Below are 20,348 nucleotides of genomic sequence, written 5' to 3'. Positions count from 1 at the left end.
GACTATCTATCACTCTTCCTTCCTCTCTGTAAAAAATCAATAAAATATATTTAAAAAAAAAAACAATCACAAAAATTCAAACACTTAGATGCTGAATAGCATACTATTAATCAATGAGTGGGTTTCCAAAGAGATCAAAGAAGAAATAAAAAAAACATCCTGGAAACAAACAACAATAAAAACACAACAATCCAAAATCTTTGGACACAGTGAAAGCAATCCTGAGAGGGAAGTTCATAGCATTACAGACTTGCCTAAAAAAACAAAAAAAAAAACAACAAGAAAAACTGGTAATAAACCATCTAACTCTGCAACTTAAAGAATTAGAAAGAGAGCAACAAGAAAAGCCCAGTGTGAGCAGAAGGAAGGAAATAATAAAGATCAGAGTGAAAATAAATGACATAGAGACCAAAAAAAAAAAAAAAAAACACACAACAGAACAATACAAAAGATCAATGAAATCAAGTGCTGGTTCTTTGAAAGGATAAACAAGATTGATGAAACTCTAGCAAGGCTCACCAAGAAGCAGAGAGAGAGAACCCAAATAAACAAAATCAGAAATGAAAGAGGTGAAATAACAACAGACCCCACAGAAATATGAAGAATCATAAAAAAAAATAGGAATACTATGAGCAACTCTTCTCCAGAAAACTAGTCAACCTAGAAGAAGTGGACACATTCCTAGAAAAATATGACCTTCCAAAACTCAACCAGGAGGAATCAAAAAATCTGAATAGACCAATAACTATAGAGGAAATTGAAGCAGTAATAAAAAAACTTCCAACAAAAAAAAGCCCTGGACCAGCGGGCTTCACAGGGGAGTTTTATCAAACATCCAAAGAAGAAATAAAACCTATCTTTCTCAGACTATTCCAAAAAATTCAAGAGGAAGGAGCACTTCCAAGCTTTTCTCACAAAGCCAGCATTACCTTAATCCCAAAACCAAATAAAGACAATACAAAGAAAGAGAATTACAGGCCAATATCCCTCATGAACATAGACACCAAAATCCTCAAGAAAATTCTAGCATATCGAATCCAGCATTACATTAGAAAGATCATACACCATGACCAAGTGGAATTTATTCCAGGGATGCAAGGATAGTACAATATCAGCAAATCAATAAATGTGATACACCACATAAATAAACTGAGCAATAAAAACCATATAATCATATCCATTGATGCAGAAAAAGCATTTAACAAAATCCAACACCCTTTCTTGATAAAAAACTCTCAGCAAGGTGGGAATAGAAGGATCATACCTCAACATAATAAAAACTATATATGACAAACCCACAGCCAATATCATACTCAATGGGCAAATCTAGAACCATTTCACCTAAGAACAGGAACAAGACAGGGATGCCCACTCTCACCAATCCTGTTCAACATAGTACTGGAAGTACTAGTCATTGCAATCAGACAAGAAGAAGAAATAAAAGGCATCCAGATTGGAAAAGAAGAAGTAAAACTGTCCTTATACGAAGATGACATGATATTGTACATAGAAAACCCAAAGACTCCATCAAAAAACTACTAGACTTAATAAATGAATTTGGCAATGTAGCAGGATACAAAATTAACACCCAGAAGTCTATGACTTTTCTATACACCAATAATGAACTCATTGAAAGAGAAATTTAAAAAGCAATCCCATTTACCATTGCAATAAAAAATGAAGATACCTAAGAATAAACTTAACCAAGGAGACAAAGGACATGTACTCAGAAAATTTCAGGATGCTAAAAAAAAAGAGATAGAGGAAGACATGAACAAATGGAAGAATATGCCATGTTCATGGATTGGTAGAATCAACATCATTAAAATGTCCATACTACCCAAAGCAATCTATAAATTCAATGCAATCTCCATTAAAATACCAATGGCATACTTCAAAGACCTACAACAAATTTTCCAAAAATTCATCTGGAATAAAAAAAGACCTCGAATAGCTGCAGCAGTCTTGAGAAAGAAGAACAATGTTGGAGGGATCACAATACCAGATATCAAGCTATACTACAAAGCCACTGTTCTCAAAACTGCCTGGTAATGGCACATAAGAACAGACATATAGACCAGTGGAACAGAACAGAGAACCCAGAAATCGACCCAAGTCATTATGCTCAATTGATATTTGACAAAGGAAGCAAGAGCATACAATGGAGTCAAGACAGTCTCTTCAATAAATGGTGTTGGGAAAATTGGACAGATACATGCAAAAAAAATTAAACTAGACCACCAACTTACACCATACACAAAAATAAACTCAAAATGGATAAAGGACTTAAACGTAAGATGGGAAACCATAAAAATCTTAGAAGAAGCCATGGGCAGCAAAATAGCAGACATTTGTTGTAGCAATATCTTTACCAATACAGCTCCTAGGGCAATGGAAACTAAGGAGAAAATAAGCAAATGGGACTACATCAAAATAAAAAGCTTCTGCACAGCAAAAGAAACCATCAACAAAACAACAAGAAAGCCCACTGCATGGGAGAACACATTTGCCAATGCTATCTCCGATAAGAGTTTAATCTCCAACATTTACAGGGAACTCATACAACTTAACAAAAGGAAGATAATCCAATCACAAAATGGGCAAAGGACCTAAATAGACGCTTTTCAAAAAAGGACATTCAGAAAGCCAAGAGACATATGAAAATATGCTCAAAGTCACAAATCATCTGAGAGATGCAAATCAAAACACCAATTAGGTATCATCTCACACCTGTCAGAATGGCTATCATCAACAAATCAACAAATGACAAGTGCTGGAGAGGATGCGGAGAAAAAGGAACCCTCGTGCACTGCTGGTGGGAATGCAGACTGGTGCAGCCACTGTGGAGAACAGTATGGAGTTTCCTCAAAAAATTAAAAATGGAACTGCCATTTGACCCAGTAATACCACTTCTAGGAATATATCCCAAGAAAACAGAAACACCAATCAGAAAGGGTATATGTACCCCTATGTTCACAGCAGCACAATTTACCATAGCTAAGATTTGGAAACAGCCTAAATGCCCATCAGCAGAAGAATGGATTAGAAAACTGTGGTACATCTACACAATGGAATACTATGTTGCTGCAAAAAAGAAGGAATTCTTACCATTTGCAACAGCATGGATAGGACTGGAGAGCATTATGCTAAGTGAAATAAGCCAGTCAGTGAAAGAAAAATACCACATGATCTCACTCATTTATGGATAATAAAGAACATTACAAACTGATGAACAGAAATAGATACAGAGGCAGAGAAGCATCGAACAGACTGTCAAACACTGTCAAACGACAGCAGGAAGGCTGGAGATGGTTGGGGCAGGGGTGAGAGGTAAGAGATCAACTGAAGGACTTGTATCATGCATATAAGCATAACCACTGGATGCAAGACACTAGGGGAAGCGGGGGAGGGCCTGTGCCAGGGGGTGGGGGGTAAGGGAGGCCGGGGGAAGGTCAATGGGGAAAAAAGGAGACATATGTACTACTATTTGTAATACTTTAAACAATAAAATAAAATTAAAAATAAATAAATAAAACCTTGGAGGGGTGGTTGGGTGAGGGTGGAGGGAGGTAGTTAAGCAGCAAAAGTAGAGGAGTGGACTAAGAGCTGAGTAGAAAACCAATAAGCTAAAATTGGGAGGCCTCAAAAGGCAACAATATAAAGGGAGGAAATGCAAGTATCAAAGCTCACATTATACCTGGTATATAGTATACTCAATTAAAAGTTGGTGTTCAGAACCAAGATTGTAAGAATCAGAGATATTAGAATAAGAGTGAATGGAGAGCAAGTGAGGTTAGGCTACTTATAATTATATCAATATTTTCACTTTCCCACTGTTTAATGTGCATATCAGAGGAGCTGATTTGTTTTATTCACCTGTCTTTGACCTTTGAATGTTCAAGGACATCAAAACAATGAAACCACTGAAGCATTGCACATATAAGTGATAAACCTGTTTCATCCTTAAACAGTTATTGGCTAAAGCTTCTTCTGGTGAATGAAATCCATTCCGTTAAGGGCTTTGTATGCAAACCTATATCCTTAAGAGATTAAAGATGCAATTCAGAAACACATTTCAGGAGCTGAATGCACGAATCATTATTTTAGTACATATTGTCCATTAATCTGCTGTTCAATTGGAAACCCAATTGGAATGCGGCTGCTTGCTAATTAGCAGGATTCTAGTGCTGAGCTGCTTCCTGATTAAATGTCCTTTAGAATCAATAAAACATCAGGAGGGATTATGGTGATGTGGGATTAGCCCCATCTAACCAAATAAAATGAATTGTGATCTCTTCTTAAACTGTCACATTGCAAGAGCTGATGAGAGAAGCAATTTCGCGAATGCTGTTGCAAAGTTGTTGCTGTATGTGTGTGTGTGTGTGTGTGTGTGTGTGTGTGTGTGTGTGTGTGTAACATTGAAATTTTATTTTTTGCAATTTGCCTACCAATTAGCACAGACATTACTGAATGACTGCCAGGGTAAGGCGATTTGGAGAAAGACTTGATTACGATTCAAATCTCTACTCTGAATCACCCTGATGTAAAATGAATTCAGGTTGTGTTTGATGGAAATTATTATCCCTCTTCTTGGCTGGGAACATGTAAGTCAGAATTAGCATTTAATATTTCTGTGTGACTTTGCAATAAATGGTAATTAAGGAGAGCAGAGAGAACAGGAGGCAAACTAATACTCTGAAATTGTATTGGCAAAATTAAACACTTCAAACCCAGTTTAAAATACAGGCACACAAGCCAAATTGTGTTGGGGTAGGGGATAAATAATGAAGTTGCTATAGAAGCTTCATAAATAGAGTGGAGCAATTGACACAGCCCCAAGTAGGACTTATCATACACATCTGGCCCATTATTAAGAGTGCAATTAGGTTGAAAAGGACTGGTTTGAAAATCCCAACAACAACCAGAGGATTTTAGGAGATAAAGGAGACATGAGGAGTCTGATTCAGCAATTACTTTTAATGAGAATAGGAAAATTGTTAAGTAGTGGATTATTACAGATGTGTCTTGGATCTACCCATTGATTTGGTCTTGGAAACTGGACCTGGCTTTCAAGAGTTTATTAATTCCAGTCTTCTCTTCCAGAAGCCCACAATTCATATGTAGTGGAATATAATAATAAAGTTATTGCTTTATTAACTAGTGGCCCAGTGCATGAAAATCGTGCACATTAAAAGGGAATTAATTATAGGAAATATTTTAATATTGTTATTTGCCCTTTTCTCTATAATAGAAGTGTCAGAGATGAAAGAAAATTAGTAAAATGTATATGAAAATCTTCCTCCTGTCAGAGTCTGGGGTTCACTGTGGGACCCAGAGTCAAGTCCCCGCCCACCCACATGCGTCTCAAAATCGTGCTAGACCCAGACCCAGCTGGCCCCACCCCCATTGGGTGAGAACCAGACCCAGCCAGTCCCACCCCCATCAAGCCCCGCCTGGTGGGGGGTGCAGCCTCAGGTCCCCCAGCCTGGCGCAGGGCAGGGGGTACAGCCTCACATCCCCCATCAAGCCCTGCCGGGCAGGGCGGCACAGCCTCAGGTCTCTCAGCCAGGCTCCATGCAGCCTTAGGTCCCTGCTGATCACTCATTATGGGAACCCCGCCTCCGCTGTGGGCATAGCCATCTTGTGTTATGGGAACCCCGCCTCCGCTGTGGGCACAGCCATCTTGTGTTATGGGAACCCCGCCACCGCTGTGGGCACAGCCATCTTTATGATGGTGTGACAGTTAATTTGCATATTATCTCTTTATTATACAGGATAGCCAGCACTTATATAGTGCTTATTATATTCTAGGCGGTTTTCTACGTACTTTAGAAATGTTGACTCTTAATCTTTGCAAATGCCTACATGGGGTCGGTACTATTGTTTATCAGGTGAGGAAACTGAGGCACTGAGGTAGATAGGGCTAAAACCAAAAGGCAACTGATAAATGAATTCATCGATAGGCTAAATCAAATGCAGGCTCTCTAGCTTAGGGGTTTTGGCTCTTAATACACCATCCTGACTCTTCTACAAGTCCTGTGAGTTTATAGGATGGTGGCTAGGCATAGGGGCTGTAGGCAAACTGCCTGAGGTCCATGGCAGGCTCCACCTTTGGGCTTGATACTGAACACAGTTCTGAACCAGTCGCTGAGTGTCTCCTGGCCTCTCCTCCAGGACCCAGGAGAGGTGTGGGATACAGATACAAAAGCAGGGAAGTTTTTAAGTTCCTGGAGCAGATATGATCCAAAGAAGCTCAGGGCTTGCAGGTAACTTCTTCTCACTGTTTGAAACTCCCCATATCCCTTTAGCCCCATCCATGCAGAAAGGCAGCAGGACCTCTGGAATCACATAGGCCAGTGGTCGGCAAACTCATTAGTCAAGAGCCAAATATCAACAGTACAATAATTGAAATTTCTTTTGAGAGCCGAAAACCGACTTCTGCACATGGGCCACGAAGTTTCAATCGCACTGTACGTGCGCGCCCGCACATGGTATTTTGTGGAAGAGCCACACTCAAGGGGCCAAAGAGCCGCATGTGGCTCACGAGCTGCAGTTTGCCGACCACTGACATAGGCCAAGATGGAAATCCTATTCCAGAAATGCACTGACTTTGGGAACTTGGGCAAGTAAATATTTTCTCTTGGTTTTCCATCTGTCAAATGGAAAAAGAATCCTTTTGTCTGAATTTGAGTTTACTGCCTATGTGTCAGGGAAGGACTTTGCTATCAGGGTGAATATGCAAGAAGAGAAGAACATGGCTCAAGCTACATGACCAAGAAGCTAAAAGCAAAGGAAGACAGTGCAGTTAAATGAACACCCAGCTGTAGAGGTGTTGCTCAGTGGTTAGAGCGCCATCCACACATCAAAGGGTTGTGGGTTAGTTGTCCAGCCCTGCAGGGGCACATTGAGAGGAAATCAATCAATATGTCTCACTACAATGATGTTTCTCCCTCCCCTCTTCCACTCTCTCTGACGACCAATGAAAAAAACACCCTCAGATAAAAATAAAAAACAAAACACAAACAATGATAAATGAGCACCCAGCAAGTGAATCAAATACCCACCTGAACTAAGGGTGTAAGAGATGGATGCAAGGCTCCTAACATATTCCAGGCATGAGGCTAGAATTAGATGCTTTACATGGGTTATCTCTTGTAACACTCCCAGCAGTCCATGAGTTATATTTTTCATACCCACTTCAGAGATGAGTAAACTGAGATTCAGAGATCTTAAGTAAATTGTTCCAAAAGTTGGGTGTCTTTGTTCCTCTTATAGGCTGAATTATATCCTCACCCTCACCCCTGATTTTTATGTTGAAACCCCGAGGACATCAGACTATGACTATATTTGCAGATAAGGCCTTCAAAGAGATGATTAAGTTAAAATGAGTTTATCAGGTTAGGCCCTAATCCAGTCTGAATGGTGTCCTTATGAGATGAGAAAATCTGGAACCCTAGAGAAAAGACACAGCTGTGAAGACACAGCAAGAAGCCTGCCATATCTAAGCTTTCAGAGAAGCCAAACCTGATGACACCTTGATCTTGAACTTCTAGCCTCCAGAACTGTGAGAAAATACATTTCTGTTGTTTAAGCCACCCAGTCTGTGGCATTTTGTTATGGCAGCCTGAGTAAGCTATACAGCCCCTAAAACAAGGGTGGGGAACTTTTTCCTGCTAAAGGCCATTTGGATATTTATAATATCATTCGAGAGCCATATAAAATTATCAACTTAAAAATTGCTGTATTTGCTCAAACATTTAACTCAACCCTAATGCCTTGGCAGGGTCAGACCAAATGATTTCTCAGGCCTTACATGGCCCTCTGGCCAGACGTTCCCACCCCTGCCTTAAAGGCTAACAGCCTCCTCCATAGTCTCCTTCCCATCTGCCTCCTCCTTCTAGCATACTTTGTACCTTCTCAGCTGGAGTAGATTACATTCCCAAAGGAATGGCTAGAATGGTTAAACTCTTCCAATCAGGGGAGTTGACCTTTGAGTCTAGCAATTGAACAGACCTTCTCTTCAGCACTGTTCTATCATGTACGTCAACTTAACTTGTAAGAACTAATCAGATGAGAGATGGGGAAGAGTATTTCAAAGAGAAGGAGCAAAAAAGTGAGCAAAAGCATAGCAAGTTTGGAGAACTACACTGTTGTTATGACTGAAGTGTACATTTCACAGGGGGAAAAGGTAATGGGCTTGGGAAGGAAGGGCCTGAACACCTTTGATTGAAGCCTATATGAAGCGCAGAGAATCATGCCACCTGTAATTAATTTCATCATGATTACAGGTGTTTCTATGAAAAAGCTCACGTTTTGTGTGTCTGGCTTCTGTTTTGTCTTGTTTCTATATATAAAATGTTCCGTATAAAATGTCATCTGCTCCACAACCCCTGATCAAAATTCCAGTGGACAAATAGACACAAACAATGCACCAGTAGCAAAAACTAATAGCGCCACAATCTACAAGGAATCTCTACCAACTATAAATAAACGGAATCTGGAAAAATAAATGAGTTGGTTCCCCAAGTTTTACCCTGCCTACCTAAAAGACGTGCAGAAGAAAGAAGACATTTTGTGCCCGCCCTTTGATTTGAAGGCTCCATGTTTTAACCAACCAGAAAGTAACACAGGTGCTTTCTGTAGCCGCCTGAGCTCTGTTTCCACTTCCTCCGTCCCTCACTCAAGGACACACAAACATACACTTACCTGCTGTCAACAAAAGGTCACTGCCACCGGTCTAATGCCACAGGATTTCTGAGTCTGGGATTCGTAAACAGGACAAACTTTATTCAGGTAAACAGTTTACAAACCAGAGAGGCCTAGAAAGGAAAAGAGTAATCCCCACCTAGTAAAGGGAAGGCCTGCTTATGTAAAGGTTCCACCCCCTTCCCTCCCTGATAGGTCCATTTCTATGCAAATGAGAAATCCAGATTTACACTCTGATTGGCCCAGATAGCACCATCCTGAATGGTCTGATTCATACATTCTGATTGGTATTATAGAGCTGCTCTGATTGGTCAGTAAAGATGCAAATGAGGTTATAGGTGGACATTACTGATTGGACAGGGCAGTTCTCAACCCATTGGTTGAAAGACGATTCCAGGAACTCCTTTATAAGGGTCCGGTCAGCCTGCGGGAACACAGTGCAAGAGACTGGCAGCTCAGTCTGTGGCTTTTTCCCTGAAGTGCAGTGTATGTGAGAGGGCTCTGTCAGCAATGGCTGCTAGATTCTGGTTATGAATTTGAGCCCAATTAACCACAAGGAATCCTTGGCAGGTTATTTCTTCTCAGGATCAACGCTACACACTGCTTTCTGTACCTATGCAGAGAGTACAACTCCCAGGATTGACAGAGCAGTAAGCCGGGGAAAGGAAGGCAGGAAAGGGAAAAGCTGACTATGGTGTTTACATCTGGTGAAGCAAAATTCCTGAAAATACAGTGATGTAGGTTGGTAATTGTATATGCTGAGGGGCATTTGATTATGACATAATGCACTGATTTAGTGTCTGATATTCAATAGGTGGGGTAAAAAGATCCCACCCCTGAGGTGGTCTCAACTGAGGAGCACCAGGCATCCAGGCATTGGTGGCAGTTGCCACCTGCCCTTTAACTACAGAATTAAATGAGCAGCAGGTAGGCCAAGGGAAATCTACACAACTCACCTGCTGTATTGTGCTGAATGGGAACAGTTCCTCTTTGACCCTGATTAAAGAGAAAACCCAACATGTAAGGCCCGATTTTTTAAAATACTGCAAACATAAAGAGGGAATCGTGATTCTGCAAACTCCAAAACAACAAACTTTTTTTAAATGATTTACTCTAGAAACTAGAAAACCACCTGTGTTCTCTACACAGGATATAAGAAAGTATGTCCTCTGTTGAAAGGAATTGGAAAATAATAAGCATAATGAGATTAAAAGGCTATAAAAATGAATTTTAAAAGCACAAAAGGTGAATAGAATTAGTAAAACCTTGGGGAATTCTGGATAGTTTCAAGCAAACATTTAAGAGGTAGAATTAAGAGGTAACTGGATTGTAATTATGTGTGGTAGTGGATGTCAACTAGACTCACTGTTTGTCATTTTACAGTATGTACATATATTGAATTATTTTGTTCTACATCTGAAACCAACACAATGTTGTGTAAATTATATCTCAATAAAAATTATGAAACAATCAAGGAGATGTGAAAACTACTAGATATTTGAGGGTATGATGGCATTTATGTTGAACTAGAGGCCCGATGCATGAAGATTTGTGCAAGAATGGGCCTTCCTTCCCCTGGCTGCTGGCACTGCCTTCGCTCTGGCCGGAGCTGCCTTTCTGCCTTTGCTCCAGCCCAGAGCTGCCTTTCCACCTTCCCACGCTGCCCAGAGGCCTGGAGCTGCTGGGGCAGTGCGGAATGCCTGTGTCCTTCCCCTCCCCAGCCACTCGGCGCCTGCATATGCAAATTAACCCACAATCTTTGTTGGGTTAATTTGCATACTCACTCCTGATTGGCTGGTGGGCGTCATGAATGGACGGTCAATTTGCATATTTCTCTTTTATTAGTGTAGATGTTTACATCAGCAAACTTTTTCTATAAAGGGCCAGAGAGTAAATGTTTTAGGTTTTGTGGGTCTATAGTCTGTTGCAACTACTCAATTATATGATCATAGCCTGAAAGCAGTAAAAGAGCAACACATAACTAATGGATGTGTTACAATAAAATATTATTTATCAAAAAAAAAGAGTAACCAGCCCTAACTGGTTTGGCTCAGTGGATAGAGCATCGGCCTGCGGACTGAAAGGTCCCAGGTTCGATTCCAGTCAAGGGCATGTACCTTGGTTGCGGGCACATCCCCAGTAGGAGGTGTGCAGGAGGCAGCTGATCAATGTTTCTCTCTCATCAATGTTTCTAACTCTCTATCCCTCTCTCTTCCTCTCTGTAAAAAATCAATAAAATATATATTTTTAAAAAAAGAGTAACCAATACTCAATAAAAAAGCAAAATTAACACTAAAAATAATCTAATACATAATGTCAATTTTGAGAGGTTCCCACAAAATCTGAAGAACAGACAACAAAATAAGAAATGATAGTAGATGTAGAAGAGTAAGACTAGATCAAACCCCCAAAGCCTTGGTATCCTATATAATTCCTATATAATAAAGAGCTAATATGCTAATGGCTGTGACACCCTCATGCCATAATGACGGATCAGCAGGAGGCTGCGTGTGTGTGCACAGCGGGGCGAAGCCACCATGTTGCTCTGGAGATGGGGTGGAAGCGGGGATGTGCCGGGAGGAGGCAGGACCATCCTGTGGCGGGGAGAGTGGGGTGAGAGCCCATAGTGCCCCCCTCACCAGTCCTTTGCTACCCACCGCTCGCACTCAGCGCATCCACCACCCACCTGCCAGGGGAAGCAGTACAGCGCGTGCACTGCCAGGAAGCGGCGCTCAAAACTCTGCAGCAGGTGGGAGGCTTCCACGCTCTCCTCTGGTGCCATGACAGGGCGGAGTCGCCACATTGCTCTGGAGATGGGGCAGAAGTGGGGAGGTGCCCGGAGAAGATGGAACCAGCCTGAGGAGACTCACGGAACTGAGGGTGGGGCTTGAAGCGGCCAGAGAAGGCTGGAGGGGTTGGGGATGGGGCGCTCCAGCTCCGGGTGGAGAGCTTAGGGTGTCAAGGCACGTTGGCAGGTGGGTGGGTGGGGCATGTGCGGGTGGGAGGGGCTGCACGATTTCGCGTGCCGGGTCACTAGTTGTAAAATAAGAAAACAGAAAAATTGTTCATGATATAAAAGCAAAAATTACAACTGAAGAAACTTTGCAAAGATGGGAGAAGTGAAAAAAATTCTCTGTGTACAGATGAAAAGGATTCACACTGCTCTAAACTAAATTAAGAAAAAATGTAGCCCTAACTGGTTTGGTTCAGTGGATAGAGTGTCGGCCTGCAGACTGAAGGGTCACAGGTTCGATTCTGGTCAAGGGCATGTACCTTGGTTGCAGGCACATACCCAGTAGTGGGTGTGCAGGAGGCAGCTGATCGATGTTTCTCTCTCATCAATGTTTCTAACTCTCTATTCCTCTCCCTTCATCTCTGTAAAAAATCAATAAAATATATTAAAAAAAGAAAGAAAGAACAAATGTACCCATGTCAATCCTGACAAAACTTATGTATTAAAAAGACAAAGAAAAGTATTTAAGGCTCTAGGCCAAAAACAAAATAAAACTAAACGAAAGCAAATAAATGGAAAAATAATTACAAATGAACAAAAATCAGACTAACCTCAAACTTCTGCATTAATAAATGTCAGAAGACAGTGGAGCTGTGCTCATGGAATTCCAAAGAGGGAAATGGAAATGTAAGATCACATAGTACAATGGTCAAGCGCACAGAATTTGAGTCAGACAGCCAGGGTTTACATCCTGGCTGCCTCACTGATCCATGTCCTTGGGCAAGTTAACTACATGTCTCAAAAAGTGGTTATTTCAGTTAAATGGGAAATGCACATAAAGTCCTCAGAAAGCTCACTGAAAGCCGTTTTAACTTAATAAATTAAATCGAAGTTAGAATTTGAACTCAGATCTGTCTGAATCTAGGATCAGCCTCACAGACCTTGTCCTAATTTCTTTGACTTGATATTAGGAGTTTGGCATCTGCTTCTGTGATTAGAATTATAGTCTTGTTATGACAGCCAGAGCCCATTCTCACATATGGCTTTTTAAAGGTGCTAAGGTCAAAAAAGAATATGGAAGATTTTACCTTGGGTGATGGGCACATAATGCAATATACAGATGATGTATCACAGAATGGTACACTTGAAACCTATATAATTTTATTAACCAGTATCACCCCAATAAATTTAATTAAAAATGTAGAAGAAAACATTTTATTCAAATAATCTTAAGAAATGTATTGTCATATTAGTCCTATGCACCATATAAATCAGGTAATGTCCAAACTCAGTACTTAGAAAATTTTCCCACAGTCTTCTTCCCCTACTAGCACCACATGATCAAGAAGGGGCAAGAGAGTTTCCGGTGCCATTTTGTCCAGAGGCCTCATCTCATATTTGATAATTCTGATCAGTTCTGAAAAAAATAAATGTTATGCAGTGTGAAAGTATGAATGTATCTGGGTGTTCTTTGTCAGGCTGTTGTTTTTCAACAGATCAGAAGATGCTCTAGTTATAAGTTTGGTCCTCCTGAGAAGGCCTAGAAATAAATTGCAGCAAGTGTAAAAGACAGGAACTACTTCTACTGCAGTTCATTTCCAGATCTGTGCTAATAATCAGATCCTGCTTCTCCTTTCTTGCCTAGCCTTCAGCAGCTGATGTAGTCAATCAGCTTATCTGGCTTCCGGTTCTGTATACCTATGCTTGATGTATTCATGTGCCCCAAAATGAATGAAGCTCTGGAGACCATATTTTTCTGACAAATCTAAGAACTTTGCTGATTTGTGATATCATGTACAGGAATAGTTTTATGCAATGTAAGCAAAACTAGTTACATAGCTAACAAATTATTTTTATTTGAAGAGAATACAATCACGTGACACTAGAAATCTTCTAGAAAACCTAGGACATATATCTCACAACTTGCTCTTTCTTTTTGCTTAACTTCTGATGGGTAAGAAGGAGATAAAAATTTTTATCTGATGTAATTTGGTTGCTAGCAACAGAAACTGCCCTTGGCTAACATAGCAAAATAAATGTTTGAAAGGATGTGAAATATTACACAAAATTAGGGAAAAATAAAACTTCAGGAAGTGCCAAACCAAAAATTAGGAGAGATACAGAAACAGAGAGTGTGATAGAGAGAGGAAGTGGAAGTGGAGAACGTGATAGTGATTAATTAAACAAGGTGTGTCACAGCACTGTTCAGGGAAGGGTATGGGACCTTGATTGTGGTCCATTGCCCCAGAGAAGAACATGTTTGTATATAAATGGAAAGTGGATGGATGCTGGACAAGCAAATATAAGTGATTTTTCAATACCAAAGCATTCCTAAAGTACTTGTAAGCTTACATGACTCTGTCACAGGCAGATATATTGCTCAATGCAATTTCTGCTTGGGGACTTTGCTAAATAGTGTCTATTTGCACTCAGCACTCATTCCTATTCCCTTCTATTCTCTTTCCTATGTTGCAATACATCCCATACTTGGGAAGGCTAAAAAGAACATTTTTTAAAACTCTCTTGACACCAAAGTTCTGAAATTGATTTAAGTTCCATCAGAGATTTAAAAGACAGAAGGAAGTGGGAAGTGGGATAAAGATATTTTAAGTATTTCTTTTCCTGCAGTAGTAGGGACCCCAGACACTGGCAGGTATCAGTTTTCCAGTGGTCAAAATGCAGTTTGTACAGCCAAGTCACCAACCTCACGGTCAGGGGCAACTGAGACATGAGCCAGAATTTCCTGCAATGTCCTGGTTTCTAGACTATATCTGCTGAGGGAGGCCAGACCCTGAGCCTAGCAGCAGACATCAACTTCCATTCTACTGGGCCTTGCAGTCATTTGTGGGCACCTAATTCCTTATATTAAAAGTCCTTTCTAGTGGAGATACATAAAGGAGCTTCTGTTTCCTACATTGCACCCTGAATAATACAGGTGTCAGAAAGCTCCTTCAGGCCTGGCAGGAGTGGCTCAGTTGGTTGAGTGTCCTCCCTGCACAGAAAGGTTGCTGGTTGATGGTCAGGGCACATACTTGGGTTTCCAGTTTGATCTCCAGTTGGGAAGCTACGGAAGGCAACCAATCGATGTCTCTTTCTCTCTCTCTCTCTCTCTCTCTCTCTCTCTCTCTCTCTCTCTCTCTCTCTCTCTCTTCCCCCCCCCCCTTTCTAAGCATGTCCTCCAGGGAGGATGAAAAAAAATAAGCTCCTTCAAAACTATCAATATAAACTTTGAGCTTTATTGCACATTCTTCCAGAGCAATGATATTGATCACCAATATTTTGTCTCCATTTTTGCACAGATGGAAGAATTTTGTTGAGTTGTTGAGCAGAGCTTCCTCTGATTTGTCTTCTGATTTGCCTACAGGTGAGTTTAGTAATATTGTTCCTCTGAGGACCTCCTATTTCCCAGAGCTATTGTTGACTCTAATGCTTGGCTCCAACTGTTTGCTTGTTGGGTTTGATTTCATTGCTCCCAGAAATGTAAATGGCTCACCAGTGCAGAAAAAATAAGAGTGAGAATTACCTTAATGACTATTCTTTTAAGACAGTTGGATCATAAAATGCATAACTCTCCAATTTGTATGATATCATGAAGTATTCTCTAGTGTTAGCCCTTTACGGTGAATGCAGTACACTTATGGAAGTTGGTATTATTTATTGAAACTTTAGTCATGCAGCTCTTTAGATCAAGGGTACAGACCTATCTGACTGATAGCTCACAAAAAAACACTCCACACACGTGTGTGTGTGTGTTTGTGTTTGTGTGTGTGTGTGTGTTTATGGCAGCATTTTTTAATGTTTTAATAAATGGAAATAATATAAAGATTCTTTAGGTACCATTTCCTTAAATGACAATACATCCAACTGATAAAACTATGCAACTGTAATAACCTGTCTGGCCTAATACAGGAAGATTTCCAAGACATATTATTAAGTAAAATTATAAGGATGAATTGGACAAAGTATTTAGCAACTGGCAAGTTTTAAATATGACAGGTGAAAAAATATGCATTGATATTAATCTGCTGTTGCAATTTCTCTATGTACTATATCCATAAACCATTTACTAATTACCTTTGGATCAAAATGCAAGGTACTGAGCGTCTGGGGGTGGGGAAGTATGTCAGTTTCTATTCTAGCAGAAAAACAAAAACCTTACTAGGTATGTCAAACAGAGGGAACTCACAACAGGAAATTGGGGGATTGGTTATAGGAATATTGAGAGACTGAGAGAGCGAAAAGAGGATGGTGAGTGTGTTCATTTCCTTAGTGCTGCGGTAACAAAATACCACAAATTGGGTGGCTTAAAATAATAGGAATTTATTTTCTCATACTTCCAGAAGTCTGAAATCAATCATGTCCCTCTGAAGGCTCTAAAAAAAGAGTCCTTCCTTGCTTCCTCCAGGTTTGGGGGCCCAAGGCATTCCTTGGCTTGTGTCTGCATAACTACAAACCCCACCTCTGTCTTCACATGGCTTTCCTCCTTCTGTGTCCCTCTTTCTAAGTTCTTCTCTCTTTTCTCTTATAAAGGCACCACTCTTCATTGGACATAAGACCCACCCTAGTCTTCAACTCTTTGAGACCAAGCCTAGAGCCGAAACATTCTTACCACACCACACACTGGAATGGGGAGGAGTGGGCCACAGAAAGCAAAAGACAGTTGCTGTCACTATAAGAGGGTACTGAAGGGAAGGATATCAGAGAAGGAATGAAAGCTGGGAAGCCAAAATAATAAAAAGTCAACACCAGTCACATGCAAGGCCCATGGGGCCCTTTAGTTGTATGAATACTTAACCCCTTATCTTCCCTTTACATCCTGGGTCTGCGAGGCTCTCTTCTCAGCTATTGCCGGGACACACTAAGCAGGCCCTCTGAAATATTTGCCCTTCCCATAGTTCTTTTCTGGAATGCTCTTTCCCCAGATATTTTTATGCCTTTCTCTCTTGTTTCCTCACTCATGGATCTATTTATATGTCACTTCAGAGAGGCCTTTGGCAAATTTCCTATCTAAAATAGCAACCACCACTACGTTCTACACTCATAACTGGCTTTAGATGTATTCATAACATTTATCACTACTTGACGTTATTTTACGTTATCTATTTGTTTGCCCCCACCGCTGGAATGCACACTCCATGAAAAGATTATGTCTTGTTCATAGTTGTATCATAGTCCCTAGAATGGGGCCTAGTATATAGTAAGCACTTAACAAACGCTTGTTGAATAAATGAATGAATTAGAATCCCAGACATATCCCTACCACTGTTGTCATAAGCAGGTAACTGAAACTTTCATTGCCTCCGTTTCCTCATCTGTCAAATGGAGATAGTTTCTACCTCACAGGGTTATTCTTGAGATTAGAAAACATGAGGGAAGTGTCTGGCATATATAGATATTTGACATATATTGTTTTCCTTCTCACAAGAACTTCATTCCGTAGGTCCATTGAGGCCAGAAGCCAGTATTTAAATCAGTTTTTAGCTACCCTGGCTTCACCTGAGAATTATCTAGGGAATTCTTTACAAGTCCTGAGCTGGGTTCTCACCCATAGAGATTCTGATTTCGTTGGCCTGGTGTGATACCTGGGAATTGGTAATGTTTAAAGCTCCCCAGGTATGAGCATGTTAGCAGCCAGCACTGAAGACCACTGATTCAAGTTATCTGGGGGGAGTCAGCAGACGGGGGAGGACAGGGAGAGTGGGGGGAGGGAGGAATGGGAGCACTGGCTGTGTAACTATCAGAATCCATGGGAAGCCCTGTAAAACCTGACCCTTCCAACACCTGGAAATCTCTAGAAGCCAGCTTGGCTGATTTCCTCCAGTACAAATCTTCAGCTGGCAAGTCGACTAGACAGATGGTTATTATTTATCCTTCCTGCTGTGTTAGAAAGAAAAAAAAAACTCTGCCTTGGGGTTTCTCTACCGATTTTTACATGTGCAAATCATTATCCTTTTATATGCTTATAGGTATTAGGAGGGAGACAGAGAAACTTAAAAGACACCCCTGTATTTTCTCCTAAAAGAAGTTTCAGAAGTGCAGGCAGTAAAGAGAAACTGAACTAGGACAAAGTCTAGATTCTAGACCTTATACTAAAAGAAATAATGCATATGAACAGTGCCCAGAAGAATGCCTGGCACATCCTAGTTAATGTTAAATCCTCTTCTAGAGATGCTTATGGTCATATAACTATAACTAGAGGCCCGATGCACAAAATTCATGCAAGTGGCTCAGCCCTCACATTTCCTTCCGGCCTTCGGCTGTCCAGTCTAATTAGCATATTACACTTTAATTATCATAGATAACACAACAACAAATAATAAATCCTGTTTTGAGCATCTTCTCCGTGTTAAGACAGTTTTTAAAAATCCCCACGGTACTGCATCATTCCCTTTTCACAAATGACAACATTAAAATCCAAAAGGGAAGAAGCAGAATAGCATTTGGGTCTGACACCGAAATCCACCTTTCTGCCCTTATGTTATATACTGTTTCTAGAATCCCTTTAACTCTCTGACCCTGTGATTCAGAATAATGTGAACCTTTTTTCATTTACAGGAAACAGCTTCTTTTACATTCTGGGTGAAATAAGCAGGGGCCATTGCTACTAAGTGATGACGAGTTCCCATGACAACTTAAGTTTTCAGCAGATGAAATTAGACCTGCCTGGAAGAGGCAGCACTAACTGGCTGTCATCAAGATCCTCATTAAGCATCTATTAAGTTTTACTCTGTATCGCAGCTGGGTTAAGTATGGGAGGATACAGAAATACAGAGAAAACTCCTTCTCTGCTAGGGCCTGAAAGGAATTGGAGAAACAGAACTATATATTTAGTGATTTTATTTACCAAACTCCAAATTAAGGCACAAGGTTATTCACTTAGTCAACAAGCATGCATTGAGTCCTTATTCTAACACTGGGTGCTGGGGCTTCAGAGAAGATTATGATATCGCATTGTTTTCTCCATCAAGAAACTGAGGGAGAAGATTCTTAATGATTTGCAGGTGCAGTGTTAAAAGTCTAACAAAAGGCTTTTTAATGTGGTAGGTGAATTTATTTATATAAACATCCTTCCATAGGTAATTCTATTAATTAACATTTAGTGAATACTTGCTATGCTCCAGGTGTTTGCTTTATCTTTTCTAGTTCATTTAATTTTCACAATAACCTCTAGGTGGCATTCTCCTCATTTTACAGAAGTGGCAATTGAGACACAAAGAGGTCAAGTAACTTGCCCAAGGGCATGCAGCCAGTAGAGAAAGGAGTCAGAACTTATTGAAAAACTAGAGACCCAGTGCACTACATTCGTGCACATGGGGGTTCCCTCAGCCCGGTCTGTGCCCTCTTGCAGTCTGGGAGCCCTCGGTGGGAGAGGGCCTAAGCCATCAGTCAAACATCCTTAGCACTGCCACTGTGCTTGCCAGCCGTGAGCCCGGCTCCTGGTGCACTGACCACCAGGGGGCAGCTCCTGCATTGAGCATCTGCCCCCTAGTGGTCAGTGTACATCATGGCAACTGGTCGTTCTGCCGTTAGGTCAATTTGCATATTAGCCTTTTATTATATAGGACTAGTGGCCCGGTGCATGAAATTCGTGCATGGGAGGGGGTGTCCCTCAGCCAGGCCTGCACCCTCTCCAAACTGGGACCCCTCGGAGGACATCCCTCTCGCAATCCAGGACCGCTGGCTCCTAACCGCTCACCTGCCTGCCTGCCTGATCACCCCTAACAACTCTGCCTGCCAGCCTGCTCACCCCCAACTGCTCGCCCTGCCGGCTTGCTCGTCCCCAACTGCCCCCCCTGCCTGCCTGCTCACCACCAACTTCCCCTCCCTGCTGGCCTGCGAGCCCCCAACTACACCCCACTGCCGGCCTTCTTGCCCCCAACTGCACCCCCCTGCTGGCCTGCTCACCCCCAACTCCCAATTGCTCTCCCCTCCTGGCCTGATCACCCCTAACCACCTCTGCCTCGGCCCCGCCACCATGCCTTTGTCCAGAAGGACGTCCAGAAGGTCTCCCAGTCTAATTAGCATATTACCCTTTTATTAGTATAGATAGTGAAACCCAACTCAGAAGCAGTATGTATTTCTTAATGGCATACTTTAATCTGCATTAAATACTGGAGCTGAAGCATCCAGAAATCTGGACTGTGTGGTCATCACACAGATTTGTAAAAGAAATCAGTTGCCAATCTGATGGAAGGTACTGAGTGATGAATGAGGAATAGTCACAATAACTCTTAGAGGGTTTTAGCAGAAGGTCTTTGTGTCTTTTTCCTGAATCCTAAAGAAATTTGTTCTGTCCATGAAGACAGCCAACTGAGCAACTTGTAGAATCCCTGGGTTAAGGATGCTATTCAAACATCTTCCTACACAGGACCTCTGACCACTGAAAGGAGCAAGGAAGGGAGAAGACTAAGGTTTTACCTGAACTTCAGGCACACACCTGTGTGGAGGGAGAGGCAGAAGCGCCTGCTTCTGTATTAAGAGACAGGACCACTCCCCATACTGTAAAAGCACTCCTGATTCAGGGTGGTTCAGGCTATTGTCTGTGCTTATCTGGAACTCTCTGTACCAAATGCACCCCACCATCACCTTTGCCTGAAAACTCCTATTTACGCTTCAGGTCCCAGTTTAAGTGTCACTTCCTCCAAGAAGCTTTCTTTGATCCTCTAACACTCACACATCCCCCAAAATA

General features: G+C 41.3%; 1 protein-coding gene across 1 annotated transcript in view; it reads left to right on the top strand.

The window, feature by feature from the left end:
- LOC308241454 (uncharacterized protein C1orf87) overlaps positions 1-20,348 on the top strand; it is a gene marked incomplete at its 3' end in the record, with an annotated part of 85,597 nt that overhangs the window by 53,561 nt on the left and 11,688 nt on the right. The window contains 1 exon segment of the mRNA XM_080654882.1: positions 14,959-15,032. Coding sequence (XP_080511008.1) covers positions 14,959-15,032 — 74 coding nt within the window.

The sequence above is a fragment of the Plecotus auritus genome, assembly GCF_963455305.1.
Source record: "Plecotus auritus genome assembly, chromosome: 2".
Classification (NCBI taxonomy): domain Eukaryota; kingdom Metazoa; phylum Chordata; class Mammalia; order Chiroptera; family Vespertilionidae; genus Plecotus; species Plecotus auritus.
This window is presented reverse-complemented; position numbering and strand designations above follow the sequence as displayed.